We start from the raw sequence: 26,773 nt of genomic DNA, 5'->3' as shown, positions 1-26,773 counted from the left end.
TTGTTACAGCAGAACTGCATCGCTTCTCAATAGTTGATATACGATTTTTCAGGTTCTTAACTTCCTGACTGTCGTTATCTAAGGCCCTGTTGTTAGTATCTGGAGCTTCTTCCTCGGCCTGGACAGCTGATCACTGGCACTCGTATTTCGATTTTCACATTTATCACAAGTGTATTTCAGAAATTTTTTCAAGGGATCCAGTACATTCATGTTCTTTTTAGCACATGAAACATGAAAAAGACGTTTATATATTTATTCGCGGGTAAGAAAGTCACTTGTTTCGTTCACAAGATTATTACACAAACCGCACTGTTTCCCCATTTTAGTTAGCTGTAATTTTTTTTCAAGTGAATATTTTTTGTCTCAGAATCGATTTGTATGACCCTTTCTAGGCTAACTGGACCCCCAGGAACGCAAAAAGGACATCAAAGACAGCAAAGGACCAGCAGCACAGAAATCACGAAGGAAATTTTTCGTTTTCTGAATGTAGCTCTTGTAATCTAAGAGAAGTCAAATCTCATTATTTAAGAATCTTACCCGGAATCTGTTCAGTATGGCAACCTGCCATGGCCAATTTCCCGCCGTTGCTGGACGCCCTCCAATGATCCTGGTGAAATAGGACAGCCTGGAGTTTCTACTGGAATTGAGCACTCCACATTTCCACGGTTCCTCAACGGTGCCGCTGAAGGAGTCCACCATGTTCGGTCGGAGATCTAATTCGTCCAACTCTTGATCCACTGTAGAAACACACGCCTTGTTTAAAAATGAATTTTTTCAATTCATATACCGGCACATATCCCTTAAATTCACGGGATCTCTCTACCATCAGTAAAATGTGATTCCTACACAATCTGCCTTCATCGATTGTTCACGAGGTAGAAACTGCACTGTGACATTTCACTGTTTCCAGGTAGCATTAATACAAGGTCACGCTGGAAAGCAGTTTCACCACGTACTGCAAAGTTATGATCGTTGTTTACTATGCTGCGAAAAATAAGGAAAGAAGGTAAAGAAAAGACTCACCATCGTTGTCGTCTTCGTATCGTCCTTGTATTCGTCGATAAATCCATTTTTGACAGAAGCTCCCTTCGACGTAACAGTAGGCGCTTTCGCGTATGACGTCGCGTCCGCAAATTCTTGGCCGTCTGCACCACCTTCAGAATAAAATGAAGAATAAAACCTCTGCAGCCAACCGCAAGATTGCTTCGAAGAGTCAAGCACAATAAATTCGAGCTGGAAAGTTTGCGAGTTCGTAGCTTGACCCCTGCATATGTTGTATTTCTGAACTGGATCATGAACGGTCACTCTTACATGTACAATGCATAACTCTGTATTCACTCCTGTGCCTACTTCCAGTAGCTCAATTTCAAGCGTGCATAATTTGATAACCGGAAACACGTTGAAGCTATATTTGGATAGCCCATACCTGTGTCGTTGCGTGGTGCAACTTCTGCTGCACGTTGACCATTTGCTCCATTTTCCATAGAAGCGGTTTGGCCGTTTGCGCGGTCCCTTCTGGCCTTGATTACCCTTTCGTCTGCCTTGTCTGGGTTCCGCTTCTTTTGGAATCTGGAGATTCAAATGAAGATAAGTTGGAAATAGTCTCACGGATGACTGTCAAGGATAACGTAGTAACTGCTCGCTTAATTGACAGTCGTTCCGTGACTAAACGATCTTTTGCATGCCTTGATGAACTTCGGTAACGTCCGATACAGGTATTTAATAGATCTATAACTATTATACGCGCAGGGACAAAGTTTATAAGACGTTCGTTCTCCTTTTTGAGCGAAATTTATTTGTGCAGTAGTTACGACGGTGCAGAAGGTTTGCTGCAGGCTTCCGGGGTTCTTATGCGTCCACTGACGACCACCTTTAGAAGCGTCGTGGCCATTAGCAGCTTTTTTGCTGCTTTATGGTATCGGAGTGACTTTAATTTGTTGCAGTACCGACTCACCTGCACAACGTGAAACTTCTCTTTATGCCGATCCCTGTGTCTCTGACGCTGACGGCATCTTCTTCGCTTTCCTCGTCTCTTGTGGAAACAGCTCCGTTCTTCCTACACGTATCAATGATTGGTAAACTATCGGCGATAGGTACAGTCTTATACTGTCCAAAATTTACGATATTCACAGTATCAGTCAATATAAAAAACAAGAATTCGATGTTTCTTGACCCTTTACAGAACCGATGGTGAGTAAAATTTTTCTCTTCTAGCATCAATTTGCCTGTCTTTAGTTTAATTATCAGCACGTATCGGCGAAACTTACTCTAAGAACGGTGGTTCCACATTTTTTCTTCGCTTGGCACCTCCTCACTCTGTTTTGTGTGCAGTGATTACTACAAACAGACCATTCACTCCATTCTGAGAAGTGAAGAATTTTTGAGGACTCTGAAACAACAACAAAAGCGTCAGTTTTAGCCGCTTCAACGGTACTCATCGGTTCCAGAACATCACATTAGAAATATGCACGGGGACTTGTGATCTCGCAATTAATGTATGAACTCACTTTTTGAATTATGCACGGAGTCATTGCGGTAAAGATGCTGCGGCCACCAACTGGGGTTTTTCGAGGATGAAGTCAGAAGCTGGTTCCAATCGTCCTGCAAAAATAAAATGAATGCCGATATTATCCACCTGCAGTATCTCTGGAGAATGAATTAACTAATGGAGTTTCTTGTGCGCGAAGTGGGCGAAGAACTCATGGGTCAATAAGAGCGACATTTAAATAGCGACACGCTATATGGCCTTGAGCTCAAAACAATTACGTTATCATCCGACCCACGAATCGCCGGTACATCATTATCCTCGAATCTGGGCAATATAACAGAAACCATGCCGTAATCTGTAAAAGTGCAATTTGTACGAACGAGGCGTAAGTAGTGCAAGGTTACCGTAAAGTGTGTCCCGGATTTCGAGTGATCTGGCAATAACCAGTGTTACCTATCACCAATCTTTGTGCAACGGTATTTTGCGCTTGAATCCCTGGTTTTCTTCAGATGTAAAACGGCATGCAATAAAAGACTGCATACGCAACAGATCAAGCAACGATTACGACTAAGAGGGCGAGGACAAAGACGTCCTTATAGATTGAACCTGTGAAGGCGATGTTTCTGGGTCAAATTCAGTTCTTGCGTAGCCGATTGTCTTTGGGTCAAAACAGGTGTGACCGGTAGTGAGCAAAAATTCCTTTTCACGATATTATGCGACTATACTTGCATAGATGTAAGGGGGCGTTGAAATTGTACGTATCGCACAATCGGATGATTTGCATTCGCATGGTGTTGCGAGGTAACGTAACGTCGGATTGACCTTATGCAATATCTATAAAACGATTCAGCGAAATTACTGTAATTGAATTAGCGTCCGTACCTGTAGCACAGTTTACAAAACCTCTAACCAATTCCATCAAAATGGCAATCAATTAGCCTCGTATGTATATTTAGATGCAAATCTACCCACAAATAGCGTCCGTCCTTCGTTCGGAAGGCAACAATGGTTACGTGGGCTTTTATTCTATGGGTGCGGAGTCCATATGCAGTTGACGTTTCTTTTAAACGCGTCAGAGTGCAGCGCCTGTTGAGGTAAGCAATTATTTTTTTGCGGATGTTAGATGTCCCTAATTGCAAAAAAATCCCGTCATCTCTGCTATGGCCTCGAAGATCTGTGTGTCTGTATTTGCGTAATGCTTGTAGAATGAAGTCCGATAGAGGAATATCGTTGACGAGTGATCTATCAGTCACCGTCCAACAGCTGATGATTTTACGGCACAAATATAAACTTCCTCCTCCTGTGCTAATGATCCTTGTTCATTGTTGCGTTTGAGAGTTGGATTACATGACTCTGGTCTGAGCTCGTTTTCCAATAGGGAAATTGAATTTACTGTTGATACAGGTTGGCTCGCGCCTTGCACAATTAGTCGACTGCATGTGAAATTTACTAAAGATTTGTGATCATAAGCAACATTTTTATTGTTACCTCTTCTATGAATGATTTTTAATGTTTAAATAGAAATTGAAAATTGTACAAGCTCGATGATTTTAAGTTATTGAAATCGAAGCATCGAAAGTGTTCAAAATTCAGACCTGCAAAATATTTTCCTTAATCATCTACTTGCGGTAATAGATTAATTAGCGACGGGTGCAATCATGCAATAATCATGAAAATTCCTTTTAAAATCTGATTCAGAATTAGTCCAAAATTAGTATACCGTCAAAATCATAATGACCATAAGTTAACATTTTCAAATATACTATTATGTCATATCTTAAATTTATCTAAACCATATCTGAAGTTTTACGATCCGGAAGCGGGCATGAATGCTACACAGAAAGCAATGACGCTACGGTTACTGATTAACATTTTTTTTAAAACAAGTTAATCCACTCTTGAAGTTGTTATGGCTTACGAAATACGAATGTTCTTAGTAGATAAGCATAACTATAATATTTACGTAGAGTCTTATCAATCGCTTGACTGATACCAACTAAGCGTGTACTATCTTTCTCTGTCAGTGATATGATATTTATTATTAGTTAAGATGATCCATTATTTGAAAATTTTTTCGAGTAGTAAAAAATTTGAATAGAATTGTTTTATACATCTACTGTACCGTTGACAGAAGAATACAAAGACAGTTGCCCTTATGAGCTTTGGTGTGACAACCGAAAATTGTTGTGCACTTCTGCCCCCTGAGATGTTCCGACGGTACAGTTGAGTATTATTGCAGAACATCAGAGTTACCGATTTTGACATGATGCTGTTTGCATTCACCTTCCGAGTAAGACAGTCGTCGTAATGGAAAGCCAAAGCCAGTACTTAGCCTGTGCGTACTTATCGGTTTGTAGGCGATACAAGAAATTAATAATCAGAGCAAATTTCTTCCAAAATTCGTAGCAAAACAGTGATTTAATAAAAAGATAGATACCCGACAGAAGAATGTATACATATATCGTAAATAATAATCGATCAGATGCAATAATGAGACCAAGAAGTATATATGTATATGCGGTCCATGTACGATATTGATATATAAATGATCCATTTACGATTAATACGTGATGCATACTATAAATTTTATAATTTTCCAGGAGCGAAACTGGATTATCTACAATAATACGGCTATGATATGAAGATAGAAGAATTATTGATTACTAAATGGGATTCAACTCGACATGTGCTCGATGTATTCCATAACATTAATATTCATAATTATTCCAAGAACTTTTCATTTGCTTTCTCGATCTTGAATTTTCGTAGGCAGAGAATCGATACGCTGTTTTAGCTAGTCGCAAGTGAAGTATTTACGTTGGGTAGAGCTCTGAGTCGCAGAACGGCAGCGTTATTAGCTGACCTGAAATGAAGAATATATCTTTGGTCAACGGTTGACCATCGAAAGGCCTAGCCGCTTGAGTCTGGAATCGGCAGAAAAGATAATGTGCGTATTGCTTGTCTGAAAAACTAAAATCAGTATACATCATATCATATCATCATACATCGTACATCATACATCATCATACATCATACATCATACACAGTATTAAAGTTCGAAACCAAGGTTTGGATGTTCGGATCTTCGGATGTTCAGAAAGTGACGTCACCCAAAATTTTTTTTCTCCTGACCTCATCAATCTATATAGACGAAAATCAGCAAGCTGAATTTCTCAGTCTGAGACGACCGCGCAGTAGAGAGGACGTATGAGATTCGCGCTCCGCAGACTTCATGTACTGGGTTCTCTACCTCCGTGGTTCCTGCACTCCGGGTCCTCTTCCGGGTGCAACTCGAGATCCATGGCAAGCGCTCTGTAGTTTCTGCACTCCAGGTCCGCTACCTCGTGAAACTCGACCCCCAGAACGAGCGCTCCGTAGTTCTGGCTGTCCAGATTCTTGACCTGGTGACTTTTGACCAAGCGCTGTGTAGTTTCTGCGCTCCAGGTCCACTTCCTAGTGACACGCAATTTCCAGGACAAGTGCTCCGTAGTTTCTGCGCTCAAAGTCCACTACCTGCAAAAATTCGACTTCCAGGACAAGCGCTCCGTGGTTCCTGCGCTCCAGGTTCACTACCCAGCGAAACTCTACTTCAAAGAGAGGACGAGGAGGACGAGGCGATGGAAGAAGACATGGAGAACAAGGAGGCCGAGGTGAACGAGGAGGATTTTTCGTGCATGCCCAAATTCAGTAGCTATCAATGTGCTAATAAAATTTCTACAATTTTTTTAAATTTTCTCACAATAATCTTGGTCAAATCTGTCAATAAAAAAATTATATTGATCCTTACACAATATTTTTCATGTGTTCGAATACTTAAAATATTTATTAGTGTTCGAGGTATAACCCGAGGTGGTTAGCGGTGGTCGTCACACTATATTTTTGATGTGTTCTAATACTTAAAATATTTATTAGTATTCGAGGTATAAACGGAGATGGTTAGCAGTGGTCCTTGGAGGTGGTTGGCAGTGGTTGCGGGTAATCGAGGTGAACGAGGAGGAGAAGGACGAGGATGACGAGGATTTGTGAACCGTATAACATTTATATAATATTTAATGGAGTAGGATCAGGAATGAGATCAAGAGTAGAAGTAGGAGTAGGATCAGGAGTACGATCAGGAGTAGGAGTGGGAGTAGGATCAGGGGTAGGATTAGGAGTAGGAGTAGGAGTAGAAGTAAGAGTAGAATCAGGATTAGGAGTAGGAGTAGAAGTAGGATCAAGAGTAGGATCAGGAGTAAGAGTAGGAGTAGGATCAGGGATGGGAGTACGAGTAGGAGTGGGACTAGAAGTAGGAGTAGGATCAGTAGTAGGAGTGGGAGTAGGATCAGGAGTAGGTTCAGGATTGGGAGCAGGAGTAGAAGTAGGATCAAGAGTAGGATCAGGAGTAGGAAACCGTACCCTACCGTACCCTACCCCCTACCTCCTACCCTACCATACCCTACCCTACCCTACACTCCTCTAGCCTTCCCGCCCATATTCTCCTCCTATACTCCAACTTCTACTCCTACTCCTGATCCTACTCCTACTCTTACTCCTACTCTTACTCCTACTTCTCATCCTACTCCTATACCTACTACTCGTCCTACTCCCACTTCTACTCCTGATCCTACTCCTACTCCTACTTCTACTTCTACTTCAATCATACTACTACTTCTATTCCAATCTTACTCCAACTCCTGATCCTACTCCTACTCTTACTCCTACTGCTACTCCAATCTTACTCCTACTTCTAGTATGATCTTACTCCAACTCCTGATTCTACTCCTATATCTACTCTCACTCTTGAACGTACTCCTGATCCTACTTCTATTCCAACTCTTACTCCTGATTCCACTCCTAATCCGACTCCTAATTCTGAATAATAATGTTATGGAATATATAGATTGCGTGTCGAATTGAGTCCCATATCGAAACGAACGTCTTTTATTCTCATATTATTGCCGATTATTGAGGATAATCTAGTATGTTTCCTAGAAAATTATAAAATTTATAGTATGCATCACGTATTGATCATGAATGAATCATACATATCGATGTCGTACATGGAACGCATATACATTTATACTTTTCGGTCTCTGCATCATTATTACATCTGTTCTATTTTTATTCATGAACTATGAATACATTCTTCTCTCGGGTACCGATACTTTAATTGAATCACTGTTTTGCTACGACTTTTCAAAGATATTTATTCTCATTATTAATTTCTTGTATCGCCGACAAGTTGGTAAGTACACACAGACCAAGTACTGACTTGGGCTTACCATTGCGTAGACTGTGTTACTCAGAAGGTGAATGCAGCCAGCATCACGTCGAAATGGGAAACTCTCTGATGTTCTGCAATAAGTTCTCAACTCTACCGTTGGAACATCTCACGAGGCAATTTTCGGTTGTCACATCAAAGCCCATTCGGACAACTGTCTTTATATTCTTCATCCGAAGGTGAGGCTAACCCCTTTGCATTTTTGACGAAAATTTTCGCGATGTTGAGAAGTGCTGGAATGAATTCTTTCATGCATTATCCCGACGTAATTTTGCGAAAGAAATCGATTGGGCGCAGTCCCAATACGCTGCGATCAACGCATCAAGAGTTACAGCCAAAAACGAGAACCTGTGTTTTCGACATTTTTCAGCAGGTGCTGTTTCGCTCGCCATTTCTCTCCTGCTGATCTCACGCTCTTTTCGCTGCGTTTTCTGAGTTCCTTGGGGTCCAATCGGTCGGGATAGAGTCATACGAATCAATTCCGAGACGAAAAATTTTATGGTCAAAAAAAAAGGAAGGTTAACCCCTTTGTATTTTTTGCGAAAATTTTCGCGATTTTTGTAAGTGCTGGAATACATTAATTGTGGCACTATTCCGACGTAATTTTGCGAGAGAAATCGATTGGGCGCAGTCCCAATACGCTGCGATCAACGCATCGAAAGTTACAGCCAAAAAACGAGAACCTGAATTTTCAACATTTTTCAGCAGGTGCTTTTTTCCTCGTATCTTCTCTCCCGTTGATCCCACGCTCCTTTTGCTGCGTTTTCTGAGTTCCTTGGGGTCCAATCGGTCGGGATAGAGTCATACGAATCAATTCCGAGACGAAAAATTTTATGGTCAAAAAAAAAGGAAGGTTAACCCCTTTGTATTTTTGGCGAAAATTTTCGCGATTTTCAAAAGTGCTGGAATAAATTAATTGTGGCACTATTCCGACGTAATTTTGCGAGAGAAATCGATTGGGCGCAGTCTCAATACGCTGCGATCAACGCATCGAAAGTTACAGCCAAAAAACGAAAACCTGAATTTTCGACACTTTTCAGCAGGTGCTTTTTTCCTCGTATCTTCTCTCCCGTTGATCCCACGCTCCTTTTGCTGCGTTTTCTGAGTTCGTTGGGGTCCAATCGGTCGGGAAAGAGTCATACGAATCAATTCTGAGACGAAAAATTTTTTGGTCAAAAAAAAAGGAAGGTTAACCCCTTTGTATTTTTTGCGAAAATTTTCGCGATTTTTGAAAGTGCTGGAATAAATTAATTGTGGCACTATTCCGACGTAATTTTGCGAGAGAAATCGATTGGGCGCAGTCTCAATACGCTGCGATCAACGCATCGAAAGTTACAGCCAAAAAACGAAAACCTGAATTTTCGACATTTTTCAGCAGGTGCTTTTTTAATCGTATCTTCTCTCCCGTTGATCCCACGCTCCTTTTGCTGCGTTTTCTGAGTTCCTTGAGGTCCAATCGGTCGGGATAGAGTCATACGAATCAATTCCGAGACGAAAAATTTTATGGTCAAAAAAAAAGGAAGGTTAACCCCTTTGTATTTTTGGCGAAAATTTTCGCGATTTTCAAAGGTGCTGAAATAAATTAATTGTGGCACTATTCCGACGTAATTTTGCGAGAGAAATCGATTGGGCGCAGTCCCAATACGCTGCGATCAACGCATCGAAAGTTACAGCCAAAAAACGAAAACCTGAATTTTCGACATTTTTCAGCAGGTGCTTTTTTCCTCGTATCTTCTCTCCCGTTGATCCCACGCTCCTTTTGCTGCGTTTTCTGAGTTCCTTGGGGTCCAATTGGTCGGGAAAGAGTCATACGAATCAATTCTGAGACGAAAAATTTTTTGGTCAAAAAAAAAGGAAGGTTAACCCCTTTGTATTTTTTGCGAAAATTTTCGCGATTTTTGAAAGTGCTGGAATAAATTAATTGTGGCACTATTCCGACGTAATTTTGCGAGAGAAATCGATTGGGCGCAGTCCCAATACGCTGCGATCAACGCATCGAAAGTTACAGCCAAAAAACGAAAACCTGAATTTTCGACATTTTTCAGCAGGTGCTTTTTTCCTCGTATCTTCTCTCCCGTTGATCCCACGCTCCTTTTGCTGCGTTTTCTGAGTTCCTTGGGGTCCAATTGGTCGGGAAAGAGTCATACGAATCAATTCTGAGACGAAAAATTTTATGGTCAAAAAAAAAGGAAGGTTAACTAACCCCTTTGTATTTTTGGCGAAAATTTTCGCGATTTTCAAAAGTGCTGGAATAAATTAATTGTGGCACTATTCCGACGTAATTTTGTAAGAGAAATCGATTGGGCGCAGTCTCAATACGCTGCGATCAACGCATCGAAAGTTACAGCCAAAAAACGAAAACCTGAATTTTCGACACTTTTCAGCAGGTGCTTTTTTCCTCGTATCTTCTCTCCCGTTGATCCCACGCTCCTTTTGCTGCGTTTTCTGAGTTCCTTGAGGTCCAATTGGTCGGGAAAGAGTCATACGAATCAATTCTGAGACGAAAAATTTTTTGGTCAAATAAAAAGGAAGGTTAACCCCTTTGTATTTTTTGCGGAAATTTTCGCGATTTTTGAAAGTGCTGGAATAAATTAATTGTGGCACTATTCCGACGTAATTTTGCGAGAGAAGTCGATTGGGCGCAGTCTCAATACGCTGCGATCAACGCATCGAAAGTTACAGCCAAAAAACGAAAACCTGAATTTTCGACATTTTTCAGCAGGTGCTTTTTTCCTCGTATCTTCTCTCCCGTTGATCCCACGCTCCTTTTGCTGCGTTTTCTGAGTTCCTTGGGGTCCAATCGGTCGGGATAGAGTCATACGAATCAATTCCGAGACGAAAAATTTTATGGTCTAAAAAAAAGGAAGGTTAACCCCTTTGTATTTTTGGCGAAAATTTTCGCGATTTTCAAAGGTGCTGAAATAAATTAATTGTGGCACTATTCCGACGTAATTTTGCGAGAGAAATCGATTGGGCGCAGTCCCAATACGCTGCGATCAACGCATCGAAAGTTACAGCCAAAAAACGAGAACCTGAATTTTCGACATTTTTCAGCAGGTGCTTTTTTCCTCGTATCTTCTCTCCCGTTGATCCCACGCTCCTTTTGCTGCGTTTTCTGAGTTCCTTGGGGTCCAATCGGTCGGGATAGAGTCATAGGAATCAATTCCGAGACGAAAAATTTTATGGTCAAAAAAAAAGGAAGGTTAACCCCTTTGTATTTTTGGCGAAAATTTTCGCGATTTTCAAAGGTGCTGAAATAAATTAATTGTGGCACTATTCCCACGTAATTTTGCGAGAGAAATCGATTGGGCGCAGTCCCAATACGCTGCGATCAACGCATCGAAAGTTACAGCCAAAAAACGAAAACCTGAATTTTCGACATTTTTCAGCAGGTGCTTTTTTCCTCGTATCTTCTCTCCCGTTGATCTCACGCTCCTTTTGCTGCGTTTTCCGAGTTCCTTGGGGTCCAATTGGTCGGAAAAGAGTCATACGAATCAATTCCGAGACGAAAAATTTTTTGGTCAAAAAAAAAGGAAGGTTAACCCCTTTGTATTTTTTGCGGAAATTTTCGCGATTTTTGAAAGTGCTGGAATAAATTAATTGTGGCACTATTCCGACGTAATTTTGCGAGAGAAATCGATTGGGCGCAGTCTCAATACGCTGCGATCAACGCATCGAAAGTTACAGCCAAAAAACGAAAACCTGAATTTTCGACATTTTTCAGCAGGTGCTTTTTTCCTCGTATCTTCTCTCCCGTTGATCCCACGCTCCTTTTGCTGCGTTTTCTGAGTTCGTTGGGGTCCAATTGGTCGGGAAAGAGTCATACGAATCAATTCTGAGACGAAAAATTTTTTGGTCAAAAAAAAGGAAGGTTAACCCCTTTGTATTTTTGGTCAAAATTTTCGCGATTTTTGAAAGTGCTGGAATACATTAATTGTGGCACTAATCCGACGTAATTTTGCGAGAGAAATCGATTGGGCGAAGTCCCAATACGCTGCGATCAACGCATCGAAAGTTACAGCCAAAAAACGAAAACCTGAATTTTCAACATTTTCCAGCAGGTGCTTTTTTCCTCGTATCTTCTCTCCCGTTGATCCCACGCTCCTTTTGCTGCGTTTTCTGAGTTCCTTGGGATCCAATTGGTCGGGAAAGAGTCATACGAATCAATTCTGAGACGAAAAATTTTTTGGTCAAAAAAAAAGGAAGGTTAACCCCTTTGTATTTTTTGCGGAAATTTTCGCGATTTTTGAAAGTGCTGGAATAAATTAATTGTGGCACTATTCCGACGTAATTTTGCGAGAGAAATCGATTGGGCGCAGTCTCAATACGCTGCGATCAACGCATCGAAAGTTACAGCCAAAAAACGAAAACCTGAATTTTCGACATTTTTCAGCAGGTGCTTTTTTCCTCGTATCTTCTCTCCCGTTGATCCCACGCTCCTTTTGCTGCGTTTTCTGAGTTCCTCGGGGTCCAATCGGTCGGGATAGAGTCATACGAATCAATTCCGAGACGAAAAATTTTATGGTCAAAAAAAAAGGAAGGTTAACCCCTTTGTATTTTTTGCGGAAATTTTCGCGATTTTTGAAAGTGCTGGAATAAATTAATTGTGGCACTATTCCGACGTAATTTTGCGAGAGAAATCGATTGGGCGCAGTCTCAATACGCTGCGATCAACGCATCGAAAGTTACAGCCAAAAAACGAAAACCTGAATTTTCGACATTTTTCAGCAGGTGCTTTTTTCCTCGTATCTTCTCTCCCGTTGATCCCACGCTCCTTTTGCTGCGTTTTCTGAGTTCCTTGGGGTCCAATTGGTCGGGAAAGAGTCATACGAATCAATTCTGAGACGAAAAATTTTATGGTCAAAAAAAAAGGAAGGTTAACCCCTTTCTATTTTTTGCGAAAATTTTCGCGATTTTTGAAAGTGCTGGAATAAATTAATTGTGGCACTATTCCGACGTAATTTTGCGAGAGAAATCGATTGGGCGCAGTCCCAATACGCTGCGATCAACGCATCGAAAGTCACAGCCAAAAAACGAGAACCTGAATTTTCGACATTTTTCAGCAGGTGCTTTTTTCCTCGTATCTTCTCTCCCGTTGATCCCACGCTCCTTTTGCTGCGTTTCCTGAGTTCCTTGGGGTCCAATTGGTCGGGATAGAGTCATACGAATCGATTCTGAGACGAAAAATTTTTTGGTCAAAAAAAAAGGAAGGTTAACCCCTTCGTATTTTTTGCGAAAATTTTCGCGATTTTTGAAAGTGCTGGAATAAATTAATTGTGGCACTATTCCGACGTAATTTTGCGAGAGAAATCGATTGGGCGCAGTCCCAATACGCTGCGATCAACGCATCGAAAGTTACAGCCAAAAAACGAGAACCTGAATTTTCAACATTTTTCAGCAGGTGCTTTTTTCCTCGTATCTTCTCTCCCGTTGATCCCACGCTCCTTTTGCTGCGTTTTCTGAGTTCCTTGGGGTCCAATCGGTCGGGATAGAGTCATACGAATCAATTCCGAGACGAAAAATTTTATGGTCAAAAAAAAAGAAAGGTTAACCCCTTTGTATTTTTGGCGAAAATTTTCGCGATTTTCAAAAGTGCTGGAATAAATTAATTGTGGCACTATTCCGACGTAATTTTGCGAGAGAAATCGATTGGGCGCAGTCCCAATACGCTGCGATCAACGCATCGAAAGTTACAGCCAAAGAACGAAAACCTGAATTTTCGACATTTTTCAGCAGGTGCTTTTTTCCTCGTATCTTCTCTCCCGTTGATCCCACGCTCCTTTTGCTGCGTTTTCTAAGTTCCTTGGGGTCCAATTGGTCGGAAAAGAGTCATACGAATCAATTCCGAGACGGAAATTTTTATGGTCAAAAAAAAAGGAAGGTTAACCCCTTTGTATTTTTAGCGAAAATTTTCGCGATTCTCAAAAGTGCTGGAATAAATCAATTGTGGCTCTATCCCGACGTACTTTTGCGAGAGAAATCGGTTGAGCGCAGTCCCAATACACTGCGATCAACGCATCGAAAGTTACAGCCAAAAAACGAAAACCTGAATTTTCGACACTTTTCAGCAGATGCTTTTTTCCTCGTATCTTCTCTCCCGTTGATCCCACGCTCCTTTTGCTGCGTTTTCTGAGTTCCTTGGGGTCCAATCGGTCGGCATAGAGTCATACGAATCAATTCCGAGACGAAAAATTTTATGGTCAAAAAAAAAGGAAGGTTAACCCCTTTGTATTTTTGGCGAAAATTTTCGCGATTTTCAAAAGTGCTGGAATAAATTAATTGTGGCACTATTCCGACGTAATTTTGCGAGAGAAATCGATTGGGCGCAGTCACAATACGCTGCGATCAACGCATCGAAAGTTACAGCCAAAAAACGAAAACCTGAATTTTCGACATTTTTCAGCAGGTGCTTTTTTCCTCGTATCTTCTCTTCCGTTGATTCCACGCTCCTTTTGCTGCGTTTTCTAAGTTCCTTGAGGTCCAATTGGTCGGAAAAGAGTCATACGAATCAATTCCGAGACGAAAAATTTTTTGGTCGGAAAAAAGGAAGGTTAACCCCTTTGTATTTTTGGCGAAAATTTTCGCGATTCTCAAAAGTGCTGGAATAAATCAATTGTGGCACTATCCCGACGTACTTTTGCGAGAGAAATCGATTGAGCGCAGTCCCAATACACTGCGATCAACGCATCGAAAGTTACAGCCAAAAAACGAAAACCTGAATTTTCAACATTTTTCAGCAGGTGCTTTTTTCCTCGTATCTTCTCTCCCGTTGATCCCACGCTCCTTTTGCTGCATTTTCTGAGTTCCTTGGGGTCCAATTGGTCGGGAAAGAGTCATACGAATCAATTCTGAGACGAAAAATTTTTTGGTCAAAAAAAAAGGAAGGTTAACCCCTTTGTATTTTTTGCGAAAATTTTCGCGATTTTTGAAAGTGCTGGAATAAATTAATTGTGGCACTATTCCGACGTAATTTTGCGAGAGAAATCGATTGGGCGCAGTCACAATACGCTGCGATCAACGCATCGAAAGTTACAGCCAAAAAACGAAAGCCTGAATTTTCGACACTTTTCAGCAGGTGCTTTTTTCCTCGTATCTTCTCTCCCGTTGATCCCACGCTCCTTTTGCTGCGTTTTCTGAGTTCGTTGGGGTCCAATCGGTCGGGAAAGAGTCATACGAATCAATTCTGAGACGAAAAATTTTTTGGTCAAAAAAAAAGGAAGGTTAACCCCTTTGTATTTTTTGCGAAAATTTTCGCGAGTTTTGAAAGTGCTGGAATAAATTAATTGTGGCACTATTCCGACGTAATTTTGCGAGAGAAGTCGATTGGGCGCAGTCTCAATACGCTGCGATCAACGCATCGAAAGTTACAGCCAAAAAACGAAAACCTGAATTTTCGACATTTTTCAGCAGGTGCTTTTTTCCTCGTATCTTCTCTCCCGTTGATCCCACGCTCCTTTTGCTGCGTTTTCTGAGTTCGTTGGGGTCCAATCGGTCGGGAAAGAGTCATACGAATCAATTCTGAGACGAAAAATTTTATGGTCAAAAAAAAAGGAAGGTTAACCCCTTTGTATTTTTGGCGAAAATTTTCGCGATTTTCAAAGGTGCTGAAATAAATTAATTGTGGCACTATTCCGACGTAATTTTGCGAGAGAAATCGATTGGGCGCAGTCCCAATACGCTGCGATCAACGCATCGAAAGTTACAGCCAAAAAACGAAAACCTGAATTTTCGACATTTTTCAGCAGGTGCTTTTTTCCTCGTATCTTCTCTCCCGTTGATCCCACGCTCCTTTTGCTGCGTTTTCTGAGTTCCTTGGGGTCCAATTGGTCGGGAAAGAGTCATACGAATCAATTCTGAGACGAAAAATTTTTTGGTCAAAAAAAAAGGAAGGTTAACCCCTTTGTATTTTTTGCGAAAATTTTCGCGATTTTTGAAAGTGCTGGAATAAATTAATTGTGGCACTATTCCGACGTAATTTTGCGAGAGAAATCGATTGGGCGCAGTCCCAATACGCTGCGATCAACGCATCGAAAGTTACAGCCAAAAAACGAAAACCTGAATTTTCGACATTTTTCAGCAGGTGCTTTTTTCCTCGTATCTTCTCTCCCGTTGATCCCACGCTCCTTTTGCTGCGTTTTCTGAGTTCCTTGGGGTCCAATTGGTCGGGAAAGAGTCATACGAATCAATTCTGAGACGAAAAATTTTTTGGTCAAAAAAAAAGGAAGGTTAACCCCTTTGTATTTTTTGCGAAAATTTTCGCGATTTTTGAAAGTGCTGGAATAAATTAATTGTGGCACTATTCCGACGTAATTTTGCGAGAGAAATCGATTGGGCGCAGTCCCAATACGCTGCGATCAACGCATCGAAAGTTACAGCCAAAAAACGAGAACCTGAATTTTCGACATTTTTCAGCAGGTGCTTTTTTCCTCGTATCTTCTCTCCCGTTGATCCCACGCTCCTTTTGCTGCGTTTTCTGAGTTCCTTGGGGTCCAATCGGTCGGGATGGAGTCATACGAATCAATTCCGAGACGAAAAATTTTATGGTCAAAAAAAAAGGAAGGTTAACCCCTTTGTATTTTTGGCGAAAATTTTCGCGATTTTCAAAAGTGCTGGAATAAATTAATTGTGTCACTATTCCGACGTAATTTTGCGAGAGAAATCGATTGGGCGCAATCTCAATACGCTGCGATCAACGCATCGAAAGTTACAGCCAAAAAACGAAAACCTGAATTTTCGACACTTTTCAGCAGGTGCTTTTTTCCTCGTATCTTCTCTCCCGTTGATCCCACGCTCCTTTTGCTGCGTTTTCTGAGTTCCTTGAGGTCCAATTGGTCGGGAAAGAGTCATACGAATCAATTCTGAGACGAAAAATTTTTTGGTCAAATAAAAAGGAAGGTTAACCCCTTTGTATTTTTTGCGGAAATTTTCGCGATTTTTGAAAGTGCTGGAATAAATTAATTGTGGCACTATTCCGACGTAATTTTGCGAGAGAAGTCGATTGGGCGCAGTCTCAATACGCTGCGATCAACGCATCGAAAGTTACAGCCAAAAAACGAAAACCTGAATTTTCGACATTTTTCAGCAGGTGCTTTTTTCCTCGTATCTTCTCTCCCGTTGATCCCACGCTCCTTTTGCTGCGTTTTCTGAGTTCGTTGGGGTCCAATCGGTCGGGAAAGAGTCATACGAATCAATTCTGAGACGAAAAATTTTTTGGTCAAAAAAAAAGGAAGGTTAACCCCTTTGTATTATTTGCGAAAATTTTCGCGATTTTTGAAAGTGCTGGAATAAATTAATTGTGGCACTATTCCGACGTAATTTTGCGAGAGAAATCGATTGGGCGCAGTCCCAATACGCTGCGATCAACGCATCGAAAGTTACAGCCAAAAAACGAAAACCTGAATTTTCGACATTTTTCAGCAGGTGCTTTTTTCCTCGTATCTTCTCTCCCGTTGATCCCACGCTCCTTTTGCTGCGTTTTCTGAGTTCCTTGGGGTCCAATCGGTCGGGATAGAGTCATAGGAATCAATTCCGAGACGAAAAATTTTATGGTCAAAAAAAAAGGAAGGTTAACCCCTTTGTATTTTTAGCGAAAATTTTCGCGATTTTCAAAGGTGCTGAAATAAATTAATTGTGGCACTATTCCGACGTAATTTTGCGAGAGAAATCGATTGGGCGCAGTCCCAATACGCTGCGATCAACGCATCGAAAGTTACAGCCAAAAAACGAAAACCTGAATTTTCGACATTTTTCAGCAGGTGCTTTTTTCCTCGTATCTTCTCTCCCGTTGATCTCACGCTCCTTTTGCTGCGTTTTCTGAGTTCCTTGGGGTCCAATTGGTCGGAAAAGAGTCATACGAATCAATTCCGAGACGAAAAATTTTTTGGTCAAAAAAAAAGGAAGGTTAACCCCTTTGTATTTTTTGCGGAAATTTTCGCGATTTTTGAAAGTGCTGGAATAAATTAATTGTGGCACTATTCCGACGTAATTTTGCGAGAGAAATCGATTGGGCGCAGTCTCAATACGCTGCGATCAACGCATCGAAAGTTACAGCCAAAAAACGAAAACCTGAATTTTCGACATTTTTCAGCAGGTGCTTTTTTCCTCGTATCTTCTCTCCCGTTGATCCCACGCTCCTTTTGCTGCGTTTTCTGAGTTCGTTGGGGTCCAATTGGTCGGGAAAGAGTCATACGAATCAATTCTGAGACGAAAAATTTTTTGGTCAAAAAAAAAGGAAGGTTAACCCCTTTGTATTTTTGGTCAAAATTTTCGCGATTTTTGAAAGTGCTGGAATACATTAATTGTGGCACTATTCCGACGTAATTTTGCGAGAGAAATCGATTGGGCGAAGTCCCAATACGCTGCGATCAACGCATCGAAAGTTACAGCCAAAAAACGAAAACCTGAATTTTCAACATTTTCCAGCAGGTGCTTTTTTCCTCGTATCTTCTCTCCCGTTGATCCCACGCTCCTTTTGCTGCGTTTTCTGAGTTCCTTGGGATCCAATTGGTCGGGAAAGAGTCATACGAATCAATTCTGAGACGAAAAATTTTTTGGTCAAAAAAAAAGGAAGGTTAACCCCTTTGTATTTTTTGCGGAAATTTTCGCGATTCTTGAAAGTGCTGGAATAAATTAATTGTGGCACTATTCCGACGTAATTTTGCGAGAGAAATCGATTGGGCGCAGTCTCAATACGCTGCGATCAACGCATCGAAAGTTACAGCCAAAAAACGAAAACCTGAATTTTCAACATTTTTCAGCAGGTGCTTTTTTCCTCGTATCTTCTCTCCCGTTGATCCCACGCTCCTTTTGCTGCGTTTTCTGAGTTCCTTGGGGTCCAATTGGTCGGGAAAGAGTCATACGAATCAATTCTGAGACGAAAAATTTTTTGGTCAAAAAAAAAGGAAGGTTAACCCATTTGTATTTTTTGCGGAAATTTTCGCGATTTTTGAAAGTGCTGGAATAAATTAATTGTGGCACTATTCCGACGTAATTTTGCGAGAGAAATCGATTGGGCGCAGTCTCAATACGCTGCGATCAACGCATCGAAAGTTACAGCCAAAAAACGAAAACCTGAATTTTCGACATTTTTCAGCAGGTGCTTTTTTCCTCGTATCTTCTCTCCCGTTGATCCCACGCTCCTTTTGCTGCGTTTTCTGAGTTCCTCGGGGTCCAATCGGTCGGGATAGAGTCATACGAATCAATTCCGAGACGAAAAATTTTATGGTCAAAAAAAAAGGAAGGTTAACCCCTTTGTATTTTTGGCGAAAATTTTCGCGATTTTCGAAAGTGCTGAAATAAATTAATTGTGGCACTATTCCGACGTAATTTTGCGAGAGAAATCGATTGGGCGCAGTCTCAATACGCTGCGATCAACGCATCGAAAGTTACAGCCAAAAAACGAAAACCTGAATTTTCGACATTTTTCAGCAGGTGCTTTTTTCCTCGTATCTTCTCTCCCGTTGATCCCACGCTCCTTTTGCTGCGTTTTCTGAGTTCGTTGGGGTCCAATCGGTCGGGAAAGAGTCATACGAATCAATTCTGAGACGAAAAATTTTTTGGTCAAAAAAAAAGGAAGGTTAACCCCTTTGTATTTTTTGCGGAAATTTTCGCGATTTTTGAAAGTGCTGGAATAAATTAATTGTGGCACTATTCCAAAGTAATTTTGCGAGAGAAATCGATTGGGCGCAGTCTCAATACGCTGCGATCAACGCATCGAAAGTTACAGCCAAAAAACGAAAACCTGAATTTTCGACATTTTTCAGCAGGTGCTTTTTTCCTCGTATCTTCTCTCCCGTTGATCCCACGCTCCTTTTGCTGCGTTTTCTGAGTTCCTTGGGGTCCAATTGGTCGGGAAAGAGTCATACGAATCAATTCTGAGACGAAAAATTTTATGGTCAAAAAAAAAGGAAGGTTAACCCCTTTGTATTTTTTGCGAAAATTTTCGCGATTTTTGAAAGCGCTGAAATAAATTAATTGTGGCACTATTCCGACGTAATTTTGCGAGAGAAATCGATTGGGCGCAGTCCCAATACGCTGCGATCAGCGCATCGAAAGTTACAGCCAAAAAACGAGAACCTGAATTTTCAACATTTTTCAGCAGGTGCTTTTTTCCTCGTATCTTCTCTCCCGTTGATCCCACGCTCCTTTTGCTGCGTTTTCTGAGTTCCTTGGGATCCAATTGGTCGGGAAAGAGTCATACGAATCAATTCTGAGACGAAAAATTTTTTGGTCAAAAAAAAAGGAAGGTTAACCCCTTTGTATTTTTGGCGAAAATTTTCGCGATTCTCAAAAGTGCTGGAATAAATCAATTGTGGCACTATTCCGACGTAATTTTGCGAGAGAAATCGATTGGGCGCAGTCCCAATACGCTGCGATCAGCGCATCGAAAGTTACAGCCAAAAAACGAGAACCTGAATTTTCAACATTTTTCAGCAGGTGCTTTTTTCCTCGTATCTTCTCTCCCGTTGATCCCACGCTCCTTTTGCTGCGTTTTCTGAGTTCCTTGGGGTCCAATCGGTCGGGATAGAGTCATACGAATCAATTCCGAGACGAAAAATTTTATGGTCAAAAAAAAAGGAAGGTTAACCCCTTTGTATTTTTTGCGAAAATTTTCGCGATTTTTGAAAGTGCTGGAATAAATTAATTGTGGCACTATTCCGACGTAATTCTGCGAGAGAAATCGATTGGGCGCAGTCCCAATACGCTGCGATCAACGCATCGAAAGTTACAGCCAAAAAACGAAAACCCGAATTTTCGACATTTTTCAGCAGGTGCTTTTTTCCTCGTATCTTCTCTCCCGTTGATCCCACGCTCCTTTTGCTGCGTTTTCTGAGATTCTTGAGGTCCAATTGGTCGGGAAAGAGTCATACGAATCAATTCTGAGACGAAAAATTTTTTGGTCAAAAAAAAAGGAAGGTTAACCCCTTTGTATTTTTGGCGAAAATTTTCGCGATTTTCAAAAGTGCTGGAATAAATCAATTGTGGCACTATTCCGACGTAATTTTGCGAGAGAAATCGATTGGGCGCAGTCCCAATACGCTGCGATCAACGCATCGAAAGTTACAGCCAAAGAACGAAAACCTGAATTTTCGACATTTTTCAGCAGGTGCTTTTTTCCTCGTATCTTCTCTCCCGTTGATCCCACGCTCCTTTTGCTGCGTTTTCTAAGTTCCTTGGGGTCCAATTGGTCGGAAAAGAGTCATACGAATCAATTCCGAGACGAAAAATTTTATGGTCAAAAAAAAAGGAAGGTTAACCCCTTTGTATTTTTAGCGAAAATTTTCGCGATTCTCAAAAGTGCTGGAATAAATCAATTGTGGCTCTATCCCGACGTACTTTTGCGAGAGAAATCGGTTGAGCGCAGTCCCAATACACTGCGATCAACGCATCGAAAGTTACAGCCAAAAAACGAAAACCTGAATTTTCGACACTTTTCAGCAGGTGCTTTTTTCCTCGTATCTTCTCTCCCGTTGATCCCACGCTCCTTTTGCTGCGTTTTCTGAGATTCTTGAGGTCCAATTGGTCGGGAAAGAGTCATACGAATCAATTCTGAGACGAAAAATTTTTTGGTCAAAAAAAAAGGAAGGTTAACCCCTTTGTATTTTTGGCGAAAATTTTCGCGATTTTCAAAAGTGCTGGAATAAATCAATTGTGGCACTATTCCGACGTAATTTTGCGAGAGAAATCGATTGGGCGCAGTCCCAATACGCTGCGATCAACGCATCGAAAGTTACAGCCAAAAAACGAAAACCTGAATTTTCGACATTTTTCAGCAGGTGCTTTTTTCCTCGTATCTTCTCTCACGTTGATCCCACGCTCCTTTTGCTGCGTTTTCTGAGTTCCTTGGGGTCCAATCGGTCGGGATAGAGTCATACGAATCAATTCCGAGACGAAAAATTTTATGGTCAAAAAAAAAGGAAGGTTAACCCCTTTGTATTTTTGGCGAAAATTTTCGCGATTTTTGAAAGTGCTGGAATAAATTAATTGTGGCACTATTCCGACGTAATTTTGCGAGAGAAATCGATTGGGCGCAGTCCCAATACGCTGCGATCAACGCATCGAAAGTTACAGCCGAAAAACGAGAACCTGAATTTTCGACATTTTTCAGCAGGTGCTTTTTTCCTCGTATCTTCTCTCCCGTTGATCCCACGCTCCTTTTGCTGTGTTTTCTGAGTTCCTTGGGGTCCAATCGGTCGGGATAGAGTCATACGAATCAATTCCGAGACGAAAAATTTTATGGTCAAAAAAAAAGGAAGGTTAACCCCTTTGTATTTTTGGCGAAAATTTTCGCGATTTTCAAAAGTGCTGGAATAAATCAATTGTGGCACTATTCCGACGTAATTTTGCGAGAGAAATCGATTGGGCGCAGTCCCAATACGCTGCGATCAACGCATCGAAAGTTACAGCCAAAAAACGAAAACCTGAATTTTCGACATTTTTCAGCAGGTGCTTTTTTCCTCGTATCTTCTCTCCCGTTGATCCCACGCTCCTTTTGCTGCGTTTTCTGAGTTCCTTGGGGTCCAATCGGTCGGGATAGAGTCATACGAATCAATTGAGAGACGAAAAATTTTATGGTCAAAAAAAAAGGAAGGTTAACCCCTTTGTATTTTTGGCGAAAATTTTCGCGATTCTCAAAAGTGCTGGAATAAATCAATTGTGGCTCTATCCCGACGTACTTTTGCGAGAGAAATCGATTGAGCGCAGTCCCAATACACTGCGATCAACGCATCGAAAGTTACAGCCAAAAAACGAAAACCTGAATTTTCGACACTTTTCAGCAGGTGCTTTTTTCCTCGTATCTTCTCTCCCGTTGATCCCACGCTCCTTTTGCTGCGTTTTCTGAGTTCTTTGGGGTCCAATTGGTCGGGAAAGAGTCATACGAATCAATTCTGAGACGAAAAATTTTTTGGTCAAAAAAAAAGGAAGGTTAACCCCTTTGTATTTTTTGCGGAAATTTTCGCGATTTTTGAAAGTGCTGGAATAAATTAATTGTGGCACTATTCCGACGTAATTTTGCGAGAGAAATCGATTGGGCGCAGTCTCAATACGCTGCGATCAACGCATCGAAAGTTACAGCCAAAAAACGAAAACCTGAATTTTCGACATTTTTCAGCATGTGCTTTTTTCCTCGTATCTTCTCTCCCGTTGATCCCACGCTCCTTTTGCTGCGTTTTCTGAGTTCGTTGGGGTCCAATCGGTCGGGAAAGAGTCATACGAATCAATTCTGAGACGAAAAATTTTTTGGTCAAAAAAAAAGGAAGGTTAACCCCTTTGTATTTTTTGCGGAAATTTTCGCGATTTTTGAAAGTGCTGGAATAAATTAATTGTGGCACTATTCCGACGTAATTTTGCGAGAGAAATCGATTGGGCGCAGTCTCAATACGCTGCGATCAACGCATCGAAAGTTACAGCCAAAAAACGAAAACCTGAATTTTCGACATTTTTCAGCAGGTGCTTTTTTCCTCGTATCTTCTCTCCCGTTGATCCCACGCTCCTTTTGCTGCGTTTTCTGAGTTCCTTGGGGTCCAATTGGTCGGAAAAGAGTCACACGAATCAATTCCGAGACGAAAAATTTTTTGGTCAAAAAAAAAGGAAGGTTAACCCCTTTGTATCTTTGGCGAAAATTTTCGCGATTCTCAAAAGTGCTGGAATAAATCAATTGTGGCACTATCCCGACGTACTTTTGCGAGAGAAATCGATTGAGCGCAGTCCCAATACACTGCGATCAACGCATCGAAAGTTACAGCCAAAAAACAAAAACCTGAATTGTCAACATTTTTCAGCAGGTGCTTTTTTCCTCGTATCTTCTCTCCCGTTGATCCCACGCTCCTTTTGCTGCATTTTCTGAGTTTCTTGGGGTCCAATTGGTCGGGAAAGAGTCATACGAATCAATTCTGAGACGAGAAATTTTTTAGTCAAAAAAAAAGGAAGGTTAACCCCTTTGTATTTTTTGCGAAAATTTTCGCGATTTTTGAAAGTGCTGGAATAAATTAATTGTGGCACTATTCCGACGTAATTTTGCGAGAGAAATCGATTGGGCGCAGTCCCAATACGCTGCGATCAACGCATCGAAAGTTACAGCCAAAAAACGAAAACCTGAATTTTCGACACTTTTCAGCAGGTGCTTTTTTCCTCGTATCTTCTCTCCCGTTGATCCCACGCTCCTTTTGCTGCGTTTTCTGAGTTCCTTGGGGTCCAATGGGTCGGGAAAGAGTCATACGAATCAATTCTGAGACGAAAAATTTCTTGGTCAAAAAAAAAGGAAGGTTAACCCCTTTGTATTTTTTGCGAAAATTTTCGCGATTTTTGAAAGTGCTGGAATAAATTAATTGTGGCACTATTCCGACGTAATTTTGCGAGAGAAATCGATTAGGCGCAGTCTCAATACGCTGCGATCAACGCATCGAAAGTTACAGCCAAAAAACGAAAACCTGAATTTTCGACATTTTTCAGCAGGTGCTTTTTTCCTCGTATCTTCTCTCCCGTTGATCCCACGCTCCTTTTGCTGCGTTTTCTGAGTTCGTTGGGGTCCAATTGGTCGGGAAAGAGTCATACGAATCGATTCTGAGACGAAAAATTTTTTGGTCAAAAAAAAAGGAAGGTTAACCCCTTTGAATTTTTGGTCAAAATTTTCGCGATTTTTGAAAGTGCTGGAATAAATTAATTGTGGCACTATTCCGACGTAATTTTGCGAAAGAAATCGATTGGGCGCAGTCTCAATACGCTGCGATCAACGCATCGAAAGTTACAGCCAAAAAACGAAAACCTGAATTTTCGACATTTTTCAGCAGGTGCTTTTTTCCTCGTATCTTCTCTCCCGTTGATCCCACGCTCCTTTTGCTGCGTTTTCTGAGTTCCTTGGGGTCCAATTGGTCGGGATAGAGTCATACGAATCGATTCTGAGACGAAAAATTTTTTGGTAAAAAAAAAAGGAAGGTTAACCCCTTTGTATTTTTTGCGAAAATTTTCGCGATTTTTGAAAGTGCTGGAATGAATTAATTGTGGCACTATTCCGACGTAATTTTGCGAGAGAAATCGATTGGGCGCAGTCCCAATACGCTGCGATCAACGCATCGAAAGTTACAGCCAAAAAACGAGAACCTGAATTTTCAACATTTTTCAGCAGGTGCTTTTTTCCTCGTATCTTCTTTCCCGTTGATCCCACGCTCCTTTTGCTGCGTTTTCTGAGTTCCTTGGGGTCCAATCGGTCGGGATAGAGTCATACGAATCAATTCCGAGACGAAAAATTTCATGGTCAAAAAAAAAGAAAGGTTAACCCCTTTGTATTTTTGGCGAAAATTTTCGCAATTTTCAAAAGTGCTGGAATAAATTAATTGTGGCACTATTCCAACGTAATTTTGCGAGAGAAATCGATTGGGCGCAGTCCCAATACGCTGCGATCAACGCATCGAAAGTTACAGCCAAAGAACGAAAACCTGAATTTTCGACATTTTTCAGCAGGTGCTTTTTTCCTCGTATCTTCTCTCCCGTTGATCCCACGCTCCTTTTGCTGCGTTTTCTAAGTTCCTTGGGGTCCAATTGGTCGGAAAAGAGTCATACGAATCAATTCCGAGACGAAAAATTTTATGGTCAAAAAAAAAGGAAGGTTAACCCCTTTGTATTTTTAGCGAAAATTTTCGCGATTCTCAAAAGTGCTGGAATAAATCAATTGTGGCTCTATCCCGACGTACTTTTGCGAGAGAAATCGGTTGAGCGCAGTCCCAATACACTGCGATCAACGCATCGAAAGTTACAGCCACAAAACGAAAACCTGAATTTTCGACACTTTTCAGCAGGTGCTTTTTTCCTCGTATCTTCTCTCCCGTTGATCCCACGCTCCTTTTGCTGCGTTTTCTGAGATTCTTGAGGTCCAATTGGTCGGGAAAGAGTCATACGAATCAATTCTGAGACGAAAAATTTTTTGGTCAAAAAAAAAGGAAGGTTAACCCCTTTGTATTTTTGGCGAAAATTTTCGCGATTTTCAAATGTGCTGGAATAAATCAATTGTGGCACTATTCCGACGTAATTTTGCGAGAGAAATCGATTGGGCGCAGTCCCAATACGCTGCGATCAACGCATCGAAAGTTACAGCCAAAAAACGAAAACCTGAATTTTCGACATTTTTCAGCAGGTGCTTTTTTCCTCGTATATTCTCTCCCGTTGATCCCACGCTCCTTTTGCTGCGTTTTCTGAGTTCCTTGGGGTCCAATCGGTCGGGATAGAGTCATACGAATCAATTCCGAGACGAAAAATTTTATGGTCAAAAAAAAAGGAAGGTTAACCCCTTTGTATTTTTGGCGAAAATTTTCGCGATTCTCAAAAGTGCTGGAATAAATCAATTGTGGCTCTATCCCGACGTACTTTTGCGAGAGAAATCGATTGAGCGCAGTCCCAATACACTGCGATCAACGCATCGAAAGTTACAGCCAAAAAACGAAAACCTGAATTTTCGACACTCTTCAGCAGGTGCTTTTTTCCTCGTATCTTCTCTCCCGTTGATCCCACGCTTCTTTTGCTGCGTTTTCTGAGTTCCTTGAGGTCCAATTGGTCGGGAAAGAGTCATACGAATCAATTCTGAGACGAAAAATTTTTTGGTCAAAAAAAAAGGAAGGTTAACCCCTTTGTATTTTTTGCGGAAATTTTCGCGATTTTTGAAAATGCTGGAATAAATTAATTGTGGCACTATTCCGACGTAATTTTGCGAGAGAAATCGATTGGGCGCAGTCTCAATACGCTGCGATCAACGCATCGAAAGTTACAGCCAAAAAACGAACGAAAACCTGAATTTTCGACATTTTTCAGCAGGTGCTTTTTTCCTCGTATCTTCTCTCCCGTTGGTCCCACGCTCCTTTTGCTGCGTTTTCTGAATTCCTTGGGGTCCAATTGGTCGGGAAAGAGTCATACGAATCAATTCTGAGACGAAAAATTTTTTGGTCAAAAAAAAAGGAAGGTTAACCCCTTTGTATTTTTTGCGAAAATTTTCGCGATTTTTGAAAGTGCTGGAATAAATTAATTGTGGCACTATT

The 26,773-nt window shown here is 41.2% G+C and overlaps 1 protein-coding gene across 2 annotated transcripts in view; it reads right to left on the bottom strand.

Annotated features, from left to right (window-relative positions):
* LOC107227527 (serine protease 55) overlaps nt 1–26,773 on the bottom strand; it is a 72,494-nt gene that overhangs the window by 5,147 nt on the left and 40,574 nt on the right. The window contains exons 2-7 of one of the 2 annotated variants that reach the window (XM_046731907.1): nt 2,508–2,601; nt 2,268–2,389; nt 1,955–2,056; nt 1,427–1,569; nt 1,024–1,154; nt 538–737 (exon numbers count right to left, since the gene is read on the bottom strand). In XM_046731907.1, the coding sequence (XP_046587863.1) occupies nt 538–737; nt 1,024–1,154; nt 1,427–1,569; nt 1,955–2,056; nt 2,268–2,389; nt 2,508–2,601 (792 nt within the window). The remainder of the gene's footprint in view (nt 1–537; nt 738–1,023; nt 1,155–1,426; nt 1,570–1,954; nt 2,057–2,267; nt 2,390–2,507; nt 2,602–26,773) is intronic. The other variant, XM_046731912.1, reaches the window with a different exon arrangement.

The sequence above is a fragment of the Neodiprion lecontei genome, chromosome 1 (assembly GCF_021901455.1).
Source record: "Neodiprion lecontei isolate iyNeoLeco1 chromosome 1, iyNeoLeco1.1, whole genome shotgun sequence".
Classification (NCBI taxonomy): Eukaryota; Metazoa; Arthropoda; class Insecta; order Hymenoptera; family Diprionidae; genus Neodiprion; species Neodiprion lecontei.
Note: the sequence above shows the minus strand (reverse complement) of the source record. Positions and strands in the feature narration are given on the sequence as shown.